The sequence below is a fragment of the Agrilus planipennis genome, unplaced genomic scaffold (genome assembly GCF_000699045.2).
Source record: "Agrilus planipennis isolate EAB-ADULT unplaced genomic scaffold, Apla_2.0 scaffold265, whole genome shotgun sequence".
NCBI classification, from domain to species: domain Eukaryota; kingdom Metazoa; phylum Arthropoda; class Insecta; order Coleoptera; family Buprestidae; genus Agrilus; species Agrilus planipennis.
In genome coordinates, this window is record NW_020438953.1 from 280361 (window position 1) to 305832 (window position 25472).

At 34.6% G+C, this 25472-nt stretch overlaps 1 protein-coding gene across 1 annotated transcript; it reads right to left on the reverse strand.

Annotated features, from left to right (window-relative positions):
• Nucleotides 1-19986: 19986 nt before the first annotated feature.
• On the reverse strand, nucleotides 19987-25309 carry LOC108741838 (protein masquerade). The gene is made up of 10 exons (XM_018476794.2): nucleotides 24293-25309; nucleotides 23245-23504; nucleotides 23124-23181; nucleotides 22443-22810; nucleotides 21968-22334; nucleotides 21720-21914; nucleotides 21423-21657; nucleotides 21047-21324; nucleotides 20835-20989; nucleotides 19987-20441 (listed from the first exon to the last, which is right to left on the reverse strand). Exons 1-10 carry the CDS (start codon nucleotides 24456-24458, stop codon nucleotides 20274-20276), a joined length of 2250 nt encoding a protein of 749 aa, XP_018332296.1. The 5' UTR covers nucleotides 24459-25309; the 3' UTR covers nucleotides 19987-20273.
• Nucleotides 25310-25472: the final 163 nt, after the last annotated feature.

Below are 25472 nucleotides of genomic sequence, written 5' to 3' on the forward strand. Positions count from 1 at the left end.
TCCGGTATACCTATAATCGCTTGCCTATACTAACCAGTAATTTTCCGACACGAAATTAACTTACCAACTACATAGTAAATGACGACTAGTTCTCTACAAATCTTGTTAGGTAGTAGGTACGATAGGTACTAGGGAGGAATTATTGCAGTATTACTTTGAACTATAATAAACGAATGGTTCCAAAAAGTATATTAGAAATAATTGACAAACGTTAACCAAACTAACTGTTATATAAAATAAATTTTTCTGTTAGGTTTTTATTTTAATGATTTTTTTCTAGTTGTCGGCCACTTTTAAGTAATAATCTATCACAATTCATTAGCAGACCGGTTTTACTAGTCTCAACTTTGGCCTAAGCTAGTGACTTCAAAAAATCTACAAGAAAAGAAAACATATTTCGAAAGGCAATTTTCCCGGAAATAACCACAAAAACCTGATAATTAGTTAGTTAATTTTTTTTTTTGAACGGAGGTCTTTAGGTACTGATTGATTGGTTAATAATTTTCCAATAAACGCATAATTTGGTACAAGTCTTAAAGTAATGCGGAAATCGGTTAGTATCAACTAGGCAGTGTCAGTGCTCTTAATGTATGTACTGTTTATTTCATTCTCAAACAACCGTGTTGTTTATTTTATCAGTTTATGATTGTTTTGCTAAAAATGATGTCAGAAAATGAACTTCAAATAATGTAGAAATCGGGCACTAATCGCCATAAACCATTATATTGTAAATTTTCAAAATATCACTTACTTTTGAAGATAAACGAGGGGGTAATAAATTAAAAATTTTCGCATATGTCGGAAATTATTAATTTTTTACCACTACATTGAAACGAATGTAAAGAAATAAAATTTCAGTTTTCTCCCCAGAAAGTAATCAAATTAATAAGATATCATTTTACATAAATANCAATTCTTAAAAAAAACTTAATACCTAATATTAATGCAGAATAAATTTAAAAAGGTTTAAAAAAAAGAATTAGATAATTCAAAACTGGGACGCTTTCCGATTGAATCCAAGCTGCTAAGGTACTGGAGTGAATTTAGGAGGGTGTCGATTTTAAAATTTAATAATTTTCTTCATTTATTTTATTCACCGTTATCTATCAAAAGTTTAATAACTATTGATTAGGTACCTACTATAAAATTTATTGTCATTTCACCGTAACTAAAAGTACTGCCCAACTACGTACTTCAAATTACTAAATCATCATTTGAATTGAAATCATTTCCGCAAAACACAGGTACAGGCCTATAAAATAGAATGCCCATTGGAATGTATTTATTCGAAAACAGAAAAATTGCAACTAGACGTTAACCTACCTGACAGGTGGTTTATAGATACTAGTCGTAGTAGTGTGACAACTTTATTTATTTTTTTGCGAAACATTAATCTTTATGATTCCATATACTTAGTAAGAAATGAAAATTTATAATACCTACCTTCAGTACATTTGTAGGGTTGGCTGTATGGATGTAGCATCAGGTAGACGGCAAAATTGGTACAAATAAATTGTACCTTGAGAAAGTGCTATTAAACTGACGATGAGATGGAAGCTTTACCAACACTTACTAAGAAACTAATGACTTCACTTGTTGGATCCGTCCAATATGATTGTCATCATCATAAGTTCGTCAGTTCTATCATGAGCTAATCTAAAACTAGAACATTCCACATCCTTAACTATTGGGTTGTTCGGAAAGTCATTTCGTTTTTTCCCGACAGAGGATTTAATTGTATTCTTTTGCACCCAACTTCACATTTAAGCCGTATAATTTTTATATGCTTTGAGAGCTCATATAGCAAGGCTTGTGTGTGAAAAATTCCAATTAATTCTACGCAGTAGTTTTTGGTTGGTGCCCTTTTAAATATGGAGAGCGATAAGCAGCATTTTCGACATATCTTACTGTTTTACTACAGAAAGGGTAAAAATGCTGTTCAAGCCAGAAAGAAATTGACTGATGTGTATGGAGAAGGTGTGTTGACAGTACGCCAGTGCCAGAACTGGTTCGCTAAATTTCGATCCGGCAATTTTGATGTCGAAGATGCACCACGTTCGGGAAGGCCGGTTGAAGCTGATAAAGACGCGATAAAGGCATTAGTTGATGTGAACCGGCGAATAACAACACGTGAGATCGGATTGAGGTTAAATTTATCAAATTCAACAGTTTATGACCACTTGAAAGGCCTGGGATTATCCTCGAAGCTCGATGTATGGGTTCCCCATGTTCTCACAGAGAGAAATCTGTGTCGCCGCATTGACGTCTGCGATTCGCTTCTCAAACGTCACGAAAATGATCCGTTTTTGAAGCGCATCATCACTGGGGACGAAAAATGGGTTGTATACAACAACGTCAAACGCAAGAGGTCATGGAGCAAAAAAGATGAACCGGCTCAAACCATTTCCAAAGCCGATATTCACCAAAAAAAGGTGATGCTGTCTGTTTGGTGGGATTTTAAAGGAATCGTTTTTTTTGAGCTTTTACCGGATAACACAACGATTAATTCGGAAGTCTACTGTCATCAGCTGGACAAACTGAATGATGCACTTCAACAGAAAAGGTCAGAACTAATCAACAGGAAAGGTGTAGTGTTTCACCAAGACAACGCGAGACCTCACACAAGTTTGGTCACTCGCCAAAAGCTTTTACAGCTTGAATGGGATACAATGCTACACCCACCATATTCTCCAGACCTGGCACCATCGGATTATTATTTGTTCCGGTCACTCCAAAATTTTTTAGACGGTAAAACCTTCACCTCAAATGAGGAGGTCAAAAACCTCCTCGATCAGTTTTTTGCCAGCAAAGACCAAAAATTTTATGAGCGTGGAATTATGCTACTACCAGAAAGATGGCAAAAGGTGTTGGACCAGAACGGTCAATATATAATTTAATAAAGTATTTGTTTATTATACGAAAACTGTCTTTCATTTCCACAAAAAAAAACGAAATGACTTTCCGAACAACCCTATATTTGCGAACAGTAATCTAATCTAGGTTTACTTCTACTCCTCTGAACTCTTGCTTCTGCCTCTAATATGTCTCTGACTAGACGTCTGAGAAGGTGTTTTACCAACCTATCTCGCCTATTTTTTATTGACTTCCATAGAGTCCTCTGTTATCCTATTCTTTCTAATACCTCTTCATTTCTAATCTTCTCTATCCACAGTATCCTCATCATTTTTATTGAAGGCGACTCGACTCTGCACTATCCTCTGCTTTATATCTCTACAACTCCTTCCGTCGTGACTTATCTGACTTCCTAGATATCTGAAATCAGCCACTTCTTCTAATTTTTCGTCTCACACATCAAAATATTGGTGGTTTTCAATTAAAAATTTCGATTAAATGATATCGGGGTTAGCCCAAGATACAGTTCCATCGTTTTGTTAGACGTTTTAATACTAACTAATTCCAGAATAGAAGTAGGCACGTGGCCGTATGACCTTATGCACCAGCCGCCACTGGATAATAACAATATCGAAAATTTAGGTACGTTTTGTATTCCGTTCGACTTGGTGTAATTGAATAGCGAGGGGTGTACATTGTACACTCATGTACATATGTATGTTTGAGTAATACGTATAGCCCTCATGATATCAGGTATAGTTTTATTGATTAGAACTAAAATAATGCATTGGCTGCCATATGTCCGTGCGTGTATGGTATACGCAGTCACACATGTGGGTTGGGGGTTAGACGGAAAGGGATGTCTCGCTCTATGGCATGGGCACCAGACCGAGTCTACATCTGCCCATTCACAGCACTTGACAATTTTTGATCAACCCCACGTTTGCACTACTATACGAAGGCGTAGAAAGGCCAAGCATATTTCTTTTTTTTTTTTGAAATTTCGACTTGTAACTTGAAATTTCCACTTGCAGTCCGAAATTTCCACTTGCAGTCCGAAATTTCCTCTTGCAGTCCGAAATTTCCACTCGCAGTTTGAAATTTCCACTTACTGTTCGAAATTTCCACTTGCAGTCCGAAATTTCTACTTGCAGTCCGAAATTTCCACTTGCAGTCCGAAATTTCCACTTGCAGTCCGAAATTTCCTCTTGCAGTCCGAAATTTCCACTCGCAGTTTGAAATTTCCACTTACTGTTCGAAATTTCCACTTGCAGTCCGAAATTTCTACTTGCAGTCCGAAATTTCCACTTGCAGTCCGAAATTTTCACTAGCAGTTCGAAATTTCCTGTTGCAGACCGAAATTTTCAGTTGCAGTTCGAAATTTCCACTTGCAGTCCTAAATTTCCTATTTAAATTCAAAAGTGTATTGAGTTATCTATCAGTGTTATGGCGATTGTTGTTTGAGATTCAATAGCCTGAGTTTAGGCTAGAATTGGGTTGGGTTGGGTTGAGTTGGAATAGGTTTGGTTCAACCATGGCAACTTTGTTCGTGTTATTACCATAACGTTACGGTGGGTAGTGATAATATGAAGATTTCGTGTTACAAATTGAAGTTTCAAAAAAAATTTTTTACTTTTTCTTTTAAATTTATGGAGACATGCACATGAATATTGTACAGGACTTTTTACAGCACGGATTTTTTTATTCTGTTCCGTTAGTTTTTCGGAAAGGTCGCTTTCCTTGCCAATAAATATCAAAAACGTTAGTTTCTTTACAATTGTTTAGTAGACAATTTACACCTACATGTCTGTGTTTGACTTAGTGTTAGGTACATGGTACAGTTAAACGAAATGTTTCTAACTGGTCATCTACCGCTTTTCAGAAAATTGTAGGCGGATTTGCGAATAAATTTTCTCCTAATGATACTTGGATTGCTGAACTGTTATAAATTATTTGACACGACTTAGGGTGACACATCAATATGGAATTTTTCGGAATAAAAATTTACATCGGCTGAAGATGTCAGGGTACTTCAGTATGCACAATGTTTAAATTCTGAGGGCATTTAGTAAAAATTGCGATAGTCATACATTTGAGTGTTAAAAATCGAAAGTTCATGAAGTAAGTCGAAGGAATTTGTGGACAGCATAAATTATCGGTCATTTTTATTCACTGTCGATAGATGTAGAAATGTGTTCACGTAACCGATGACATCCAATCAATGGGTAATGTGAATGTACCTACACCGTAGGTGTATCCAGTGAAGATTATTAGATTATTAATATAGACGTTGTTTTATAAAAAAGGCTCGAATGTCTCGCAACCAAACAGAAAACTTTACGTTTAACACATGGCTGAAACGCGATACTGGTTGGAAACTGAGCGAGTTTCATAAAAGATCGAAAATAAAGCAAGTGGAGTGTGTTTGAGCATACAACAAGCACGTAGCACATTGTGTTGGTATTGGTAGGGCCCTTCTAAACGTATATGCATGCATGTTTAAGCACTCTGTTGTATATGTAAGTTAGAGGAAAAGGAAGTAAGTTTGGTTGGCTGGTCGGTGTGTCGGTGGTGGCTTGGGTGCATGCAATGCATGTCGTCAGGTGCATTGCGGAAATTTACGTTACAAAACGGCGTTGATGTCTTTTCGTCACTAAAGAATCTTTCCGGATGAAGGAAATGACGTTGTTATGTTTAGATTATGCCAACATTCAAATAAAATCTCATGGAAACTTCTGAAACCCAACCGGAAAAGACGAATCCTGTCACTTCATAAAGATTCGTCCTGTAAACGAACGAAAACTCACCGTTTATTAGATAGTCGTCTTATCTTTTTTGCTTCTTCAGGCAAACGACATAAAATATACCATACCTTTGAAACTATGTATCTTGTGTTGATTATTTTAGTCAGTAACAATAATGAATCGTGTCTCATATGCAATGTGCAGTGATATGCATTATTACTCAGTATTGCAAGATATGTAACCCGTTCGATAATTCTCTATTAATAGAGTTGAAATTAGCACGTATATATTGGATTATTCCACGAAGACGTTCATGTATAAAGAAATTCATTGTTGTTCAATTTGTGTTTATCACTAATACAGAATAAGTTGTTTTGCAGTAATAAATATCGATTGGAGAAAACTATTTCTTTGATAAGTATGGAATAAAAGTGAATAGGTTATCAGCAAGTCTGGTTTCTACGAACGAATAGATTCATTTGAATATAATTAACTTATTTGCAATTATTGAATCCAAAAATGTAGCATTCTTAATACATGGCAACTACGATGACCAGTTGACAACGAAAAACACAAAAAGGTTCATTTCTGATGCATTTGTTGAAGACTAACTCGAATTTGACTTCACGATTGCCCTAAAATAACCAGCATTACTTTCAAAACCCCTAGATAAGTGGATTTCGGAATATATATGATATATACACCTTTGGCAATAGCTTTTTACGTATTCAGTTACGTTTTGTAAATGAATGTGTACAATAAAATAATAATACACCGTATATACTAACGTATAATTCTGAATTACGGATATTTGGTATCACAATGTGTAGGTAGTTCTTCAACGGAAAAAGCGTTGTCAACATTATCTTATCTTTACAAACAGAAATTTAAATAAAATCGGTGTTCTTGTACTTCTAACTACATGTTATATCCATTTATATGATTATACTAAACGTGTATATTATGTACCTACTTCAATTTTAGTAGACTAGATATTTTTTATTATATTTCGATGATATGATAATGTAGGTACTTACCTATAGGGCTAAATATGTTAGCAATTTTGCTGGTTTCGTACTTTTTACCATTCTCGCAGTGGAAAATAGATTAAAAAACAGACTCAAATTATTATCATCACGTTTCTTGTTTTAACGAAAAGATTTCTGGTATTGTATAATATTTATGAAAAATAATGGGAATTTCCCCGAATAAGAATATTTAGAAAACAAATTAAACAAGTACTGCTGCTAGAAGTGAAGATGCTTGTTTCTGTAAAAGACGATGAACAGTGTGGTGCCGCTTGGTGGTGGGTAATTGAAAGTATTTCAATTACGTTAGGCATACCTGTAGGAACAAAGCACATCAAAGTAAATGTTGGTAAAATAATAATCCTTTGAAAAGTCGCATCACATTAAGCCATTCTACGAAATGCTGTGATGGGAAGCAAAACATTCGATTGCGTTCAGTATCGAGTACTATAATTTCAAACACCTGTCTGCTATAGGTATAACATATCTATTAAACATGGCAGCTTAAGACATTCGTTCACGTAAAAAGAAATTTATTATCCCCGATTAATTGTTCTCTTTTGCCGACGTCTCAAACATTACGAACCCGTCGAGGAACTTAAAGTAGAAAAACTGAAAATCTAAAAGAAAATGACGTATTTCTTGCTTACACACAAGAGACTTATGCTTCTTGTACATATAATGCAGAAGAACTTTGGGAATCAATTATTTTTAAGTGTGTTACGCGATGTTTCAAGAACTATTTTGGCTTACTCTTTTCAGACAGTATTGTTAATGCCTATGGTGATAAAAGCTGTAAAATTGGCTTAATATTGAAGTAATTCCAAAAAATTGTAAGTACCGTTTTGATTAATTGAAAGGAACTAAGTATCTACTCGAGTAATTATGCGCGACTAATTGTAAATTTTTGGTGGTGCCTACTACTAAATTATGGAGTACCTATATGCCTCGAAGTCACTTTTCTTTCTTATTTCCTTCATATATGCATATAAATGTTTTTTTTTTTTAAGTTGTAAGTGAAAATAAATAACACAATCGATTAATTAATGAAAATTAACCCTTAGACGTACCCACATATGAATCATTGTTAGAAAATTGAAATATGTGAATGGAATATTTCTTGCTAGTCTTTCTTCTTAACAGGTTTTGTATTACCAATGGTTCATTGCTTTTTTTCGTAGTTGAAAACACCTAACAGTATTGCCTACTGAGATTTGCGTGCCTTTCTACGTATACGTATGTCAATGTACTTCTATTTCTATTCAAATAAATCGCGAAACGCCTACATAAATAATAATTTTTAATGCTTTAGATCCTAATACAATTTCGTACAAACCAGAAAGGTTTGTTTAAACCCTTAAATTATTTATGAGCATTGCTGTTACTAATTAAAACGGAGGGGTTGGTGGTTCTATACACGGACAGAAAAATCTTAAGGTTGATGCAAGAAATATACATTGACAAAATTCAATGTTAGCCCAATAATGTTTGGAAGAGAACGTTATAAACTTTACTAGAAAGGAGAAGAATTTTTACTGTGCTAGCGTGGTAATTTTTACAAGATTTATCTTTTTTTAATTGCATAGGTATTCTAAATAATGAAAACAACGACTATGTTTTTAATTTGTGATTGTCGCGTCACAAATAAAAGTAGTAGTAAAGTAGATAAAACTATGCCAGGCTCTTAGTTTTGTGTACATTCAAAGTTCTAGTCAATGGCAGGTACGATTTTTAAGAAGCCTTATGATCGACCTTACTGTTAGCCTGGTCCTCCTTCGAAGGAGAATTTAAGTGTAGGCGTATGTCAGCTACGCGGGTTCAAACACCTACCACGTTATGTTACTACCAAATATTTAAAACGTCGTTTCTTTTTTTATCATCATAATCATAGTGAAACATCTATTACTACATATTATAATTTTTGAACGAATCTTTAAGAAATAGAAAAATAAATCCAAAGAATTTGAAACATTCTTTCTTCTTTCATAAGTAAAAAAGAAATCCAACATTATGGATTTAACTATTCAGAGAGGGTAATTCCGTTCAATATGAGAAGATCAATTATTATTATAATTTCTAAGCGGGTAGTTAGGACAAAGAAAAATGCATCCAAAGGTTTTGATAGCTATAAAGTCCATTTTTTAGTAAAGTAAAGAAGAAATAGCGTTAGATAACATTATGAATTTGAATATTCAAAGAGGGCAACTACCCTTAAGAAAAGAAGAACTAGAAGGAACTATTTAAATATTTATGAACAACTTGGTACGTACTACGTACAAGTTTATCAGGTTTCCCGTATAACTGGTACATTTTTTAGCGTACATGTGGGGCAGTCACCCCAAACTGGCGTGGGGTGCATTTAAGACAGCTGCAGAAACGGCGGCTAGTGCCAACTTATAAATATTCTCTCCTTGTGTGTTGACTCTGAGTGCACATGTGTACACGGCTAACCCACCGATAAAGCCGATGTGCAATTAGGGTAAGCCCCTCGGATATACATAGGAAGTGAGGAAGTTTCTCCACCGGATGCCATAAAACTTTCCTTCCAAGAATCTGCACAGCCCGGAATAATTTACAGGATGTTTCGTTTTGCGCAGCATCCCCATCAACAACTTGAGCGATTCGGTTCAACTTTTTTCATGTACTGATGTAATCAGAATCGGTTATTAACCGAAGTGTGTAGTTATTCAATACAAGACGTTCGGAGGATACATCGAGCTTTTTGTCCTTATTTGTACGTAAATGCATGTACATAATACCGTGGAATTTAAAAAGATCGAGTCGACCGGAAATATGGATCATAAGAGAGACCGCAAATTACGGAACGGCGATCATGGGAGGACTGTAACGAACTGTAAGTTGTAAGGCTGCCGTTTGTCCTTCAGAAGTGGATTCAGATATCGATTTCAAAGCTTGCGGTTTCCAGCATCTGGAAATACTAATTGACTCCGGGGAGATTCATTTAATAAATATACAAGACTTACAGGACACTCAGGACCCTTCAGCCACTTCATTTAGAAGTTTCCACTTTGTCGGCCAATGATGCATCTGTTTAGGGTTCTGTTTCTCAGGTAGGTTTACTGGCAAGGTTTTTCATATTTAAAAATTCTGAGTTACCAATGGGAAGGTAGGATATTTTAACTTTTTCACTACTACGGAAGGGTTCTCTCCAGGAGGATATCGTTGGAATTTCAGACAGAGAACTAGAATATTCGACTTTGCTGGCCAATGATGCATCTGTTTAGGGTTCTGTTTCTCAAAACTCGAAAGGGGAAAAATAAGGTCCTTACATAATAAACGAAACTGCAAAAATACATTTCGACCTGAGGTGTCATCCTTAGGTACCTAGGTAGGACGTAAATTAGATACGTTTACTAGCACGGTTCCTCATATTTAAAAATTCTAAGTTACCAATGGGAAGGTAGGATATTTTAACTTTTTCACTACTACAGAAGGGTTCTCTCCAGGAGGATATCGTTAAAATTTCAGACAGAGAACTAGAAGATTCGACTTTGTTGGTCAATGATGCATCTGTTTAGGGTTCTGTTTCTCAAAACTCAAAAGGAGAAAAATAGGTTCCTTACATAATAAACGAAATACCACAAATACATTTTGACCCAAGGTGTCATCCCTAGGTACCTAGGTAGGACGTAAATTACGTAGGTTTATTGGCACGGTTTCTCATATTTAAAAATTCTGAGTTACCAATGGGAAGGTAGGATATTTTAACTTTTTCACTACTACAGAAGGGTTCTCTCCAGGAGGATATCGTTAGAATTTCAGACAGAGAAGTAGAAGATTCTACTTTGCTGGCCAATGATATGATGCATCTGTTTGGGGTCTGCTTCTCAAAACTCAAAAGGAGAAAAATAGGTTCCTTACATAATAAACGAAACACCACAAATACATTTTGAGCCAAGGTGTCATCCCTAGGTATCTAGGTAGGACGTAAATTACGTAGGTTTATTGGCAAAGATTCTCATATTTAAAAATTCCAAGTTACCAGTGGCAACGTACAATATTTTAACTTTTTCACTACTACAGAAGGACTCTCTCCAGGAGGATATCGTTAGAGTTTCAGACAGGGAACTTAATTACATAATTAGACTTCTGATGTAATATTAATAATTTTCGAAAAGGAAAACTACTTCATGCTCCAAGAATCCAAGCTACTGCAGTAGTTTCAAAAACATTATCCCTAGTAAAATACTTCTAGGTTTGCGTCCAGTTTAATGTAACGTCCAACTTAATCCGATCGTTTCCGTGGGTCATCAAGTTTACTAGGGTGCCATTTTTTACTGATAATAAACGAAGGGCAGTGAAAGAAAAGGGTTTTTGGGAGATGCCGTGACAAAAAACATACGATCTCGCTTCGCGATCTGCTAAGATTCAAAGAAGCAATTTTTTACAATGTACCCATTATAACGGCACAAAAATGCGGAAGAAACTACCTGAATATCGGAAGTAGCATAGTACTATTTGTCAGTTGCTAAAATAAACGTTATGTACCTACGGTGTCGGTGAATGTGTGATAACGAAGAAAGAGGGTAAGAAGGCAACCTAAGGAGGGTAGACGTAGAATACATCTGCTTCTTAGCCGTTTAATAAATTCGTGTAGGGGACAGAAAAGCTGCAACAGTGCAGCACGAGCTAAATACAACAAGAAATTTGCCTTATTGTCATATTCCTCTTTTGACGCCAATCGCTATCAATGACTTGATAAACTTACGAGCACCTTTTCAACAACCGTTTCGAGGTGCAACTGTCGCAATTCTAACGCGCGAACTTAGATTAAGAGTCGTGAAAACACAACTGATTATGTGGATGCTATTTTAACAGTTCGAAACAATCTTACATTAGGGTACATTAAAAAAAAAAAAACAATATTCAGAAGGCCACTACTTTTCGGTGAAAGCAGTACATGCAACAGAAGTAAATGTAAATACGTTTGTAATGGCATGTACTACGCTGTAGTGGACACGTGAAAAACGATTATTCCTGGAACAATGCCGGCAAGCAAAAATGACTTATTTACTTCTGGTTTCATACACTGCATATTAAGCAAATCAGCTGCTTACTAATTTTAATGCTCGAATGTGTTAGAATGTACCACATGATAAATACAAAATTAGCATCAACGCCAGCAAAGGAAGTTTACAATTTGCAATTTGAATTTTCAAATAAAATTGCGTAAAATAACGGTCAAACATATCATCTGTAAACAGTAATGTGTTTACTCATCGGAATTATATAATTAATAGCTGACTACAGTAATTATAAGTTAATACATATATTAATACATAAAACAAACCAAGTTGCGTTTCACAACACACATTTAGAAAAATTGTAATCGTAAGTTTTAAATCCTCATTAAAACTCAGGTTGGAGCAAAATGGAAGAGCTTTTTGGAAATGATATTAACTTGACTCTTTAATGAAAGCTTAGATGAATCTTCTAATAATGAATAAGTGAAAATAGGGAAAGGAAAATCTTCTGCAGTTTGCAGAAAGAAAATTAAAATGAACCACAAACAGAACTGCCGATATGGTGATCCCAGAATTGGATGACGAAACAGGATACATTCAGAGCCCCATTTCCGTGATGTGTCGTGACACCCCTCGTTCCCCAGATTGTTTTCTGTGGGGAAGCCTAAAGGATAAAATCTTCGCTAATAAACCTTGAAATCTGCAAAAGTTAAAAGAAGCTTGACGTGAGATATAATATTCATTATAATTCGCACGAATAACAGACGCAATGAATTTTTGGTCGCAATTATAGGTTGTCGTACAGTGTCATTGTTTTCAAAATGTATACAAAGACCGTTATTTATTTTGATACAAGCAGACACCTACAGTTTTTTATTCAATGTAAAATGTTGGGTCAATTTTCTTTGAAATTATGCATGGATGTAGTTATCTACATAATACTCTTGTATAAACACCGAACGTTTTGTTAAAATAATGTGTAATTATATTTTTTCTTTGTACTCTGACAGGGGCAATGACGATGAAACAATTTGTTTAAACGAAGACGTTAATAATAAACTGTATGACTAAAAAGGGTCCCATATTTAGATGTTCCGAATGCGACCCCGTTGTTGCACTAACGCTTTAATTTACTTGTCTATTTGTCAAACAGGGAAAGTTTACAAGTCTAATAGGTATCATTTTTTTATTTTTCTGATGGACAACCGAGGTGGCCGCCTTTTTTATTTCTTCCTTTTTGAGGAACGAACTTCTAATGTCGAAAATCATATTTGCTGTAATTACTTGATTACATACCAGGACTTATCCTTGGTTCTTACAAAATATTACCTACACATCATAATTAAAAAGAGAAGAAAAGGAACCGCAAGTCTTTAATATAGGAATCCTTTATGTCATTTTCTGATCCTTATATGTTTATCGCTTTAAATAATTAAACTGAAAGTCCATTCTTGTAATCATACTCGAAAGAATACCGTAAAAGTGTATGCTGGTTGATTAGAAAAAATTTCCATCGGTGGACAAGGAAGGTTCTTGTTTTGTTGTTGTTTAGCGGTGGGTGGCGGAAGGAGTTGAAGGGCGAAGGGCACACAAATTACGCCGGAAATTATGTATGACGAGACCGTGTGACTATAGAACGCGGATGAATTAAATTGAATTCAGGGTGTGCTTCAGGGTTTAAAGCCTTCTAGTCCGACCACATTCCAAAGATGAACACCTAACTTAGATCTCCGCGTGCAGCATCCAACCTTGGTCGCACTAATTCCTAGTTTGACCAGCACGCACTAACTTATGTATACTGCGAGATGTAATTCTATAACAACTAACGTATTAAAATAACAACCACTCCCAGAAAATAATAAATCCCCAAAAGAACCATCTACATGCACAGGATTTATTATTGATATGCTTGTTCGTTTAAATAAAAGCACTTATTGAAGAAGATTTATCAGATCTAGCTTATTTTCCATCTCAAACCTACCTACGTTTTTATAATAAGACTACAAATTAGTAAAAAAAGACAAGAAGAATTTATTTACAATGTTTTTGTAGATTCACCATACTGCAAGGTGTAGACCTTAATCACTTGCTTTGTCAAACTTTGATTTTTTTATTGTTACATATTATATTATTCGAACATTTTATTTTTTTTAAAGGAAATGCTTTGCATATGTATATACATATATAGGTAGGTGCGTTTGTAAACTGGAAATATTATTGTTAAGGGTGAAGTAGTTGAAAAGAGGATTTGTGGTACGGTGGTTTTGCCGCCAGAACGTAGGGTACGAGGCCCTTTCTGCTTTTACTGACTTAGGGCGTTACATTTCGTTACTTGCTGTTGCTTCACCAGGGCGTAACTTAAATCATTGACCTCGTAGCCGAAACTGACTGGAACTTTTTTACATTAGTTCCTTCACCCACTATCGTCATCATCATCATCGTAGATGAACTGATTAGGGATGAACTTGTTTACGAAGATAGTTAGTATGATGTTCTATTGTTCGTTCAACGAAAGGACTAGAAACCCTCTTGGTGTCTTATAAATAATTCGTTTAAATTTTACTGTAGGTACTTATTGCGCTTAGAATTTTTTAAAAATTTAATTTATTCCACGAGTTTAACTTTTGCCATGAGTTTGTATGTCACTATTGTGTCTATGTCAAAGGAAATAAATTGAAAGCAAAAATTAACGCAAAATAAATGCAAATTGAAACGGTTGACCCATTTTTTTGCGACAGTATGCGAAGATTTTCTTTCATTCGTTGCTTTGCTTTAATAAAATTGAATTTTTAACGGACTGATAAAGTCGTATGCAATTGACACGGATGTTTCGGGTTTCATTTAAATTATTACATTATTCTTCCTGTGTTTTGAAGGTAATTATTTAAAGGTTTACGTTTAAATCTGGTCGTGAATATTTTAAGAGAATAATGTAATATAAAAAGGTTTAATATTTTCTTATCTCGTCGAAATGGTCCTTGAATACATAAAAGCCGCATAGAAATCGGAAATGAATTACATCACACAAAGTTCGAGGGCAGAATTTTTAATGAAACTTGTTAGTGTTGAATTTTTGAGCACGGCACAGGGCAAAAGGGAGAGGTACATTATAATTTGTATGTACATATAAAAACTTAACACCCAAAATTTTATTCTTTTGTAATGATTTATTATATCCATACTTTTTAATTACCTATTTATCTTTTTTTTTTTATTTTAGTTTGAATCATTCATCTGACAGTATTATTCTGTAAACGCTTGGTGTAATTTTGTTTCCATTTTTTCGTGCAAATCTTTTTTTTTTCGGGTTTTGCAGTTGTATGGCGTTAAATGTCTTTGGAATTGTACCTAGATAAGTAGTTTCCAATTTTTTCTCAGAACGATGTAGGGTACGGATCTATTCAAACATTCAATAAACTAGCAGTTGGTAACACTTTGGACTTTGTTATTTGCTTCCAGGAATGGTCACTGGTATTTCGAAGATTTAACCTGACTGCAAGACTATAATTATGAGATTAAATAAGTTAAATGTCACATTACAGGTACAATTCAGATTTTCTAAACAATAAAATGCAATAGTATAAATGTATAGTTTATACATAATTTATGATTTTACTTATATAGGGTGGATCGTAACAAAAATAAGCCTAGAGCTCTACCCGAAGAACGTTTTCAAAAAATTATTTTGTAGCGTTTCCACAACATTTTCAACGTCTTGGTATTTTTCTTCAGGTCTAGTTTATTATTTAACACTTACCTGGTAAGTACATTGTACATTTAAAGTCACATTATGTTTGTCAGTATTACGTCATAACCGGCTTCAAGACTCTTTGAATACTTGAAGGAAACGTTGCCTAGGTCCTAGAACATGGTCATCGTTGTTAACGATACATATACAGTATATATATATTTATAGACTCGTAGTAGGACCCGTCCCATCAAGTGGACATTCGTATGCGTACGAAAAATATGTAATAGTTGACTTTTCGGGGACCGAGGTTTTCTTTTTTAATAAAATTAGTTTAAAAATAAAATTCAAAAGTACGGTAACAGGGATGTGGTTATGGGTGAGCCCGGGGGCAAATATATCCATTATAGTTTGTCCAAATCGAGAACTTTTCCGATTATGTCGATAGAAAGAAAATTAAAAACTTTTACTATCATATCTACGAAGTCTTTAACTTCTCTAGTTAGGAGAAGCAACTTCAAAACATCTGCCGAAAGACTTGTCTACAATTTTCAAGTATTTTGCCAGGGTACCTATATTTTGTACTTTTTTAAGTGTAAATTTGTCTGATTTGTTTTTAAACTGCTTACATAATAATTAATACTGGCATACTGCACAAGGTCAAAGGAAATAACTTTCTTTGAGCCGATCATCTCGAATAGCAAAGTGATGATGTTATTACTCCTAAAAACCATTAATGGAATTACATAATTTCTTATAGACAGTACGTGTTGCTAATTTCATTATAAGTTTAATTCTACAATAATTGTGTGTTATTGTCAAAATTGTACTAAGTGAACACGATCTCGTTTAGTTTCGCATCTTTTCGTCTTCTTCCTCTGGAGTGAATATGTTGAGTGTTCTTACGTTAGCTGAAGAATGCAAGTCCGTTAAAACTTCAGAACCTGAATGAAAGTAATATTTATTTCGAACGTTTAACCTGTTGTGTACTCACCTGTAGATATACAACTCTTTCCTGTTCTATTCCTGAACGTGCCAATTCCAAATTTTTACTTCATTATGAACAATTCAGTACAACGTCTTGATTTATTATTTATATTTCTTTGAATTTTTATCAGAACAAGCGTGATAAATAGTTACCTAATGGTCGAATCATAAAGGTTCATTACACATTAGACAATATTTTATTTCGAACAATTTCTTATTTTACATTTCTGTTTCCTGAATAGATACCGATTTATAGTACAAAAAAAAACAGATTAAGCATTAATGATATTCGTTAATCTTGTTAGAAAATTTTCCCCTGGAGACCATATGGCGTTCCATAACTGAAACATATTGTTATTGGTTTTAACTAGCAACAATGTATCACCAAAACACAGTATTTTAGCGTAATATAGTACACTAAATTTTATAAAATAGCTAATTGCCAATAGTTAGGCATCGCAAATAGCATTTAAAGTAACAAAATGTGTTGGTTCCTCTAGATTTCCATGAAAAAAGTAATAATTTAAAAATATATTACTATGTAATTAGTTGTTCTAATTAAATTAAAACAACAAACATTTTTAAGAAAATTCTCTACATAATAAAATACACATTTGCGCTAAACTTGCAAAAGATATTTTCTAACGGATGTTTAACAGTACTTACAATTTAAATATAAATTTTATCTAAAAAATAGGAGGGTCGCGAAATTTATTAATAGCTTATCGTTAGTCCCGCAAGTACATCCATACATTTTAATTAAATTCTTCTAATATTAATCGATTAATTTAACGGTGTGGATGACAAATGCCACATTGAAATTAGTCAATTTGGCAATTTCAGTTTCCAATCTGATTAATATGTCATCTCGTTATTAGTACGGGCTACATTATCTTTACAATTTATAATTTTCAAAATCTTTGTTCTACAATTTATCTGTTGTCTGTTCTGAATTACGAGCTGTTTTTGCTTTAGGAGCATGACCTCCATTATTTAACAGCTCTTTATCGTTGTGTATGAAAGCATTTTTTTAATGGTCAATTTTTTTATTACACTCTTATTATGTTTGGTTTGCTATTACAAATAATGACTTTAAAAATTTAACCTACATTTGCTTGTTTATGTCTGTATATATGTATATACATTCATAAAAATTGTCTATTAGCGTGTATATGTGTATGTATCTGCACATAAACGTTGAAAAAGTAAACGACCCCACATCTCTACAAAATCTCTTATCAACGGAGGACTCCACATATATTTATTCGTTGCGTTGCATTTGATTTATAATTACATATTTCATATATCATTTTTCAAATTAGACGTTCAGAATGAGTACTTATGTAATTAATTAAACGAATACGTTTTAACTAGTTTTGCATATGGTCGAAATTCGACCATTTTGCTTTTTTTTTAAATGATAGGACCTAGAGGGCGACTCGGCCCGAATTAGATTGCCCATTACCTTTTTTTTTCAGCATACGCCATATTTTTCCCTGACACCAGGGACGAAATCACATTGGGAAAGGATTTTAGATTCTTCCCTTCGTGCATAATATATTGTACCATTTTACCTGCCTTAACCGTATACAGATTAATTTATTTAAAAATAATTATTTAAACGGGTCCAACTAGTAGTTGTTAATCAACGTACTAAATTAGTCTTCATTTTTGAACGCACTAATTTACATGTTATCTTTTTTCTTAAGCCAATGTAAACTGTTCTAATTTTTCGTGATGATACGTGTCCCAAATTTGAAAATATAAAACATATGACATAGGCGTCTTGAATTAGGTAATTTTAAAAAATTAACGTAGGTACTCGAAGTGCGTTAGCTTTATAGGCCTTTATTGAGTTATAATCCGCGGGTTCTCGTTAAATTTTCTGGGTACTTGTTACAACTAGGAACTCGGATAATTTCATAGTTTATAGAAGCACAACTTGAGTATATAAGCTGTTTTATTACGTACACAATGCATGGCTCCTGACTTGTTTAAAAAGCACTCGTGCGATTCCGTACGTTATACTTGGATGTTGTATACCTTTCGCATTTTTTTTTTTAAGAAATTTTCAGTGTTTAGTACCTCTTGTTATCGCTCAAGAAGTTCCACAGAAATTTCCTTAAACGTTCTACACGTGGTTATAAATTTTATTTGAAAAATTCTTCTCTTAAGTTATAGAAGATAATCTTTCATAAAGATCTACCGACTTCTTGTAGAATTTCCCAACTGGAGGTAGTCCTATAAAAATTTTCGTAGTTAAAACAGCAATTTGTATGGTACGAATACAGTGCGTACACTCTTACACATAAATAGTTCTAGGTACACACAGTTACTAGCACAGTTGTTATAATATATTATTTTCCTAAAATATGTGCAGGCTTATCGCTGGTTTTAAATTTTAATTAATTCATGTTAGCTAATCACTTCTATTAAATACATGTAACAAAATTGTGATTAGAATTTAGGCGAATATTCTGTACTGATTAGTTAATTTACATAGGTTCTTTGTATCACAGAGATGGCTTGTGAATTTCTTTACGAATTATATTATATTAGTTGGTTCCCATCCGTTGAAAAGTACCTATCGTTGTTCATAAAGTTATTTAAACAATTCACAACGAATTTTTCGTAAATTTACCTTCAGGTCATTTTGTATATACATATAATATTACAAAATAACTGAATTCAATACTGATCATTGTCAAAATTTTGTTTAAAATAGTTAATCAAATTAAAAACGAGCCGACCCTGACTTCTTCAGTATAAAGATCCCTAAAGTTACTACGTGTAGCTATGCATCGCTTTATTTTAGCGAAGTGATAGAAAAAGTTTTTTTTTATCCCAATACCTTAGTGTATTTTTTTAACGTTAATGCCACACAATAATAATAATTATATTCTGTATTATTTTGTGAAATTGTTTTATCAAGTTTTTATTATTAAACTAGTGTATAGATCTATACCACAACAGTACACGAGAAGGTAATGGGTTGTCTATATAAATTTTTTAAACTATATTGAGCTCTTATCAATATATATTATACATACAATATAAAACATTTTTCGAAGAGGTTAATATTTACCAAATTAAAACATCAAAGTTAAATTAACTGTCTACTGTTTATAGATGACCTCAAATTAATGAGAAAAAATTGTCTCTAATTAATTTGAGGATAAAGTTAATTTCACTTTGATTTTTAAGATCATTATCAGTAGATGCGGATATATAGGTATGGGTGTTTGTACTTTGATAAATGTTTACATATTCACGCACCCCAAATAATACTTTTAAATGGATAGCTTCTTGTCTCCCTTATTAATTAAAATATACTAATAAGTGGCTACAATAGATGATAAGAATGATTTTTGAGAATTTGTCTTAGTACTATTTGTCAGTTGCTAAAATAAACGTTAGGTACTTATGGTGTCGGTGAATGTGTGATAACGAAGAAAGAGGGTAAGAAGGCAACCTAAGGAGGGTAGACGTAGAATACATCTGCTTCTTAGCCATTTAATAAATTCGTGTAGGGGACAGAAAAGCTGCAACAGTGCAGCACGAGCTAAATACAACAAGAAATTTGCCTTATTGTCATATTCCTCTTTTGACGCCAATCGCTATCAATGACTTGATAAACTTACGAGCACCTTTTCAACAACCGTTTCGAGGTGCAACTGTCGCAATTCTAACNATACCGACACCAGTGGAACACAAGCAATAGCGCGCCTTTTAAAATAATTTGTACATTGTTTTTAATTCATATAAATAATTAATATTTTGTTTACGTAGTAATACCTAACACTAGTTATCTACTATTCATTTAAAACTAACACAATAATAAGTTAAAAAATTATGAAGTAGTTGAATACACTATTTTAGCCTTTTTTTAGTACTTATTTCCCGGAAAGGTTTTAAATTTTTTTAGAATTGAAATCCATGACTCATATTTATAATTTCGTTAAAAGGCCCAATCGTATTACTAATTTACCTATAAATTATTTACACTAATGATTTGGTTAATCCATCCTATGAAGGAGGATACCTTAACGTAGACTCCTGGCACGTCTTGTCTTCCACAACCGAAGCCCCATGATACTAAACCTACCAATTCGTAAAAGCCATCATCTTGACATACCAGTGGCCCTCCTCCATCGCCCTAAACGATTTGATTATTTTATTTTAAATTCAGGATAATTAGTTTGATAAGAAAAGATTAGAAGCGTTCGAAATGTGATGTTACCAGCGAATGATGAGGATACCGTGGATAGAGAAGGTTTGAAATGAAGATGTATTAGAAAGAATAGAAGAACAAAGGACTTCATGGAAGATAGGTTGGTAGGATACCTTCTCAGGCATGTAGGTCTATTAGAGGCAGAAACAGGAGTTAAGTTTAGATTAGATTACTGTTCGCAAATAGTTAAGGATGTGGGATGTTCTAATTTTAGGGAAATGCACAGATTAACTCATGATAGCAAGGAGTTGAGGTGCGTGTCCAACCAGTCCTAGGACTGACGATCTTATGATAAGGAAAAATTATTTTAAAAGTTACCTGACAGGCATCATTTCCTTGTTCTCCTCCTGCACAAAAACTGCTGGCTGGTAAAATAAATATTTTTTCGGTAACAGCGTTAACTTTCCTTCGGCATTCGGGGTCACTTACGATTGGAATTTCAGCTTCTCGAACACGTAAAGGAATCGGCCCAGCTATTAACAAAGTACATCAGAAAAAATCACATTTTTAAATAGTACTATCTATCATACATTCTCCCATGTATCCATATCCTGTTACAGTGCAACGTTTTCCTGCCGCATGGTTAACGCCTCTAGCGGGTAGACAAACCAAACAGACGCCTTCTTTTAGTTCGGCCTGTCCGTGTAATTTTAATAAAGCAATATCGTTATCTAAAGTTTGACTGTTATGATTGTGATGGATGTATGTGGTAGCAACCCTAAGTGTTTGGGCTCCAGGACTTCCGTACTTCTTCGTTAGATCGTGATCACCAACCCTTACGTAAATTGTATCGCCTGCTCGTACGATGCTACAATTTCATGATAAATTTCAAAGTCTGACTTTATTTATTGTTCATAAGTTTTAATGTAATTTACATTGACTAACAAAGAAAAAATGCAGACATACTTAGTTACACAATGTGCAGCTGTTAAAACCCATTGGGTACCAATTAAGGCTGCCCCACAAAGGTACTGATTCAGAGAGTTAATAAGGGCCACTTGCCAACACCATTCCCCCTGTTCGCCATCTTCCCCTCCGACTACCCTTCGAGTCCTAGAGTTGCCCTTAACGCCGCATACGTACTTATTATATGTAGGCGATTTCCAATTGCTGGGGGTTGTTTTAGTGTAACCGGAGAAAGCTATTAATTTAATTGGTCCGTGGTAACATTTCGTTTATCATTTTTTTTCAAATATTGCTTACTTATTGCGGTTGCTTCTGTCGTTGTTAAAAATGGAGTTGTTAAACCCACACTGGAAGGTAACACTGTGCTAGTTGGATGACCTTCGAAGCTAGATTCGCCCTTCAAATCCAACATCTCCCTTATTATCGATTTCGGAGCACAACACTTATGTCCAAATTTCTTGCATTTGAAAATGTCCGTCATTTCGGCATTTCCTGCGGGTTTTAAAATTGAGACATGTACATAGAGTAAAACTGTAACAACTTACGAAAGCAAGTGAAACTGAGATAGGAAACAATGCATGAACCAGGGCATTCTGGTCTAGGATCAACTGTCGTAACAATGGTCGTCGAAGGTACTGTTGATGTCCTGTACGGTGTTGGTTTTGGACGAGGAGAGGCCGATAGCTGTCTATTATCGCAACAGATTGTGCCTCTCTTACAAGATGTGTTTTGTATCAAGACAGCTGGTCGGACACAAAATGCTACCATAATACTCAAATAGCAAGTACCAGGGCATTTGGGACCCATACTCGTAGATATTGTAGTACGAGGGGTGGTTGTAGTAGTGGTGGTACTAGTACTTATTATCCTTGTTGGCGGTATATGAGTACTGCTACTTGAGAAATCCCAAAACTATAAAGTAATGTCTAATAATCCGTCGCATAACGAAGCATGACAATTTGCAAAAATAATTGAACAATTCGGTGCGTTTCTTAAAGGTAGAAAACATCGAATACATACCGATTCTATACAACAACTAGATCCTTCAGGACATTGTGCTTCCCAATCTATATCGTAACAGGATAGCGCAAAAATACCACCAATACATTCTCCTTTACAAGTTTTAGTTGGAAACGAGGGGGATGTTGTAGATACAACTTTTGAATACTCGGTAACGGCGGTGATTGGAAACGGTGTTGTTTTTAACTCTGGCGCTTGTGTCCTGTTTTTGATGTGAGCATTTGGAATTATTACATTATCGGGAACCGCATCGTCCAACACCACGCAACATTTTGCATTCGGTTCACATAAAGTGTCGTTAGGTATGATGGCTTCGCAGTAATCTGATATGTTAGCTGGTGCACAAACTCCAGGACATTTTGATGAAGCTGTAAAATGAATTAATATTTGCTTCGCCTCTAGGTATGAAAAAGAATAGGTGAATAATTTTGAAGTAATAACTGGAAAAGTGGTACTTTAACTTTGATAGATAGGCACTAGTACTACATAAGTACTAAATTATGGTTTCTTGTGCCATGGTTTCTAAAAACAAATGAACAAATCGAAAGACAAATACTAAATTAATTTCCTTTGGTAGTTTTTGTTATGTTTGACGGTGAAAATATCTAGTGCGTACATATCCTGGCGCCTTCACCAAATTTTTCTTTTTATTTTTAATTAGGATTGTGTGATTTTACTTACTTTCATTTTTTCCGGAATTTGCAACTTTTGTTGCTGTCGTTGTTTTGTTTTGAGTCACCTAAAAAAAGTGTAACTGCAAATATACATTTTTATAGCAAGCAACTTTGTTAGAATCCTTTACCATTACGGATGTAGGTGGAGGTGTTGTGGTGGATCGTGTTTCTTGTACCGTAGTGGGGCTACTAGAGCCGCTGATGCTTGTTTCGTTTTTTGCCGTTGACGTTGAGTTAGGTCCTGGTCCTTCAATGCAACATTTCATTGAAGCACTAGGACATGCTACGTCCTCCAATACATCGTAACATATTGTCGTTGCTATTATATGAACACAAACTCCAGGACAATCTTTGGCATCAGCTGTACTCGTTAATGTATCGAATATATCTAAAAATTTTCCTTCTTCTTAAGACAAACTGATAACTAATTAACTCAAAATTATTAATTATGCACTTATTTCTTTGTATTGTTACAAGTACCGTTCTAATACAAATCGAAATCGAAAACATCTACACAAATAACAACAGATTTTTTACTTTTAGATACTTGAAGTTAAACTAAATACGAATCTTTTTTTTCACAAGAACTCTTACTAGCTGTATATACCTACGTATTTTAGGATAAGTACTGTTTTCTAACGGAGTTTTATTTATCGCGGCATAATCGTAAGTTTTTACATTTTAGCCCAAGTTTAATTTAAATAATAATATTATTATTTAAACTTTAATAATAGTTTGAATGTATTTAAATGCCTTATGGAGCTTTAATTTCGAGTAAATATTACGCCTTAATAGGAGAAGTAGGTAAGGTAACGGTACGCGCTATTGCATGTTGTTGTATTTCTTAAACCAAAAAAGAATTTCTCGTGGAAATAGGAAACATTAATTGCTTCAACCTGTTGTTACACTTTGGTGTCGTCTTTTATTCCATAAACATTCCAGCAAAAATAACTACTCATTTAGTCGATATACAAATGAATTACAATTTGAGTCGGTTAGTATGTTGACTTGCAAAAGTTAACAGGAAGACGTGGAATTTCACGGGAATTGTATGTTTATTGTGAGGATTCTGAAGAAAATCAGAAACGAGGATCAGGTTGATGAAGACATAAAGAAGCAGTAGGTAGTTAAGTAGATGGTGGTGCAGATGAGAAGCTGAAACGTAGTGGTACATACCTAAGAGAAAGCTTCCGGTAAAAGAATCATCATCTTGGGCCAGCGCCCGTGTAGAGAACATCGACGAAAGTCCGGCGCAAAAGCACAGGACAATTAGGAGTCGATGATGATGATGACGATGGATTGGAAAAGGTGGTAAAGGTCGCAGTCGATTCGCTCCGGGCATAATATCAGCAACAGAAATTGTTATCAAATACCACCAACCACCACACTAACAACAACAATAACAAGAACGCATAGCCGCCCGATGATCGGTCTCGAGGTTGTTGGAGCAGCTGCTGATAGCACAAGTTCGAACACACTTTTCTTCATTCATATGCGCTCAAAATTGCTGTACAATACGGAATTTCTCCAGCCGATGGAATGTACCGTTGAAGACGAGGCCGTGGGCAGCCTTCTGCTTCACCGATAGTATTGTAGTTCAAGGCTCTTCGGCGATCCGATTTGAACGTGTATCGATGATGGTGGCAACGGGGCCGAAGCGGAGCGGCACTGTACAGTTATACGCGGTTGGAGTTTTGCTCAAGACACCACGTCTTCGCCAGAACTCTTGGTCAACGACCTCCGACGTGCCTACCTACCTCTTATCTATTCTAGTCTTTTATTAATTGCGGTCAGGGGTGCTCAACTGACACATACCTACTGCCAATTCCACCTCCTTTTTTTACCGGACCTCAATATCAACTTTTTGCAGACGCACTCATACTCGTCGTCTTATTCACCTAACTACGGAAGTGGGCCAATGCTGACCTCGTTGGGCCAGTACTAACCCATTTTTATTTGTTTACTGGACTCTAATGACCTAATGCCTTACACCTTTTCTTTCAAATTCATCAACAAGTAGACCCAATTTACAATCCATATATAGAAAGTAATATCTATATTTATCATTTCTAGCATTCGTCACAAGCTACCTTGTGTTGATAGGCAAAAGTTACCTAATTGTTAACTAACTAATCTCTACCATCGTCTAAACCTATCACTTGAGCTTGCGATTTGTTCGTAATTATTAAGTAATAACAACTAAAGAAGATTCCTCTAAGGGACCATGTTCTGTTTTAATATTTACTTTATCATTTCAATTGTTTTCTCATAAAAACTAACAATATTCTTTGTTCTTGTAAGCAGTCCTCTGATTATGGTATGATTCTTCTTAGTTTGTGACATATATGTGCTCCTC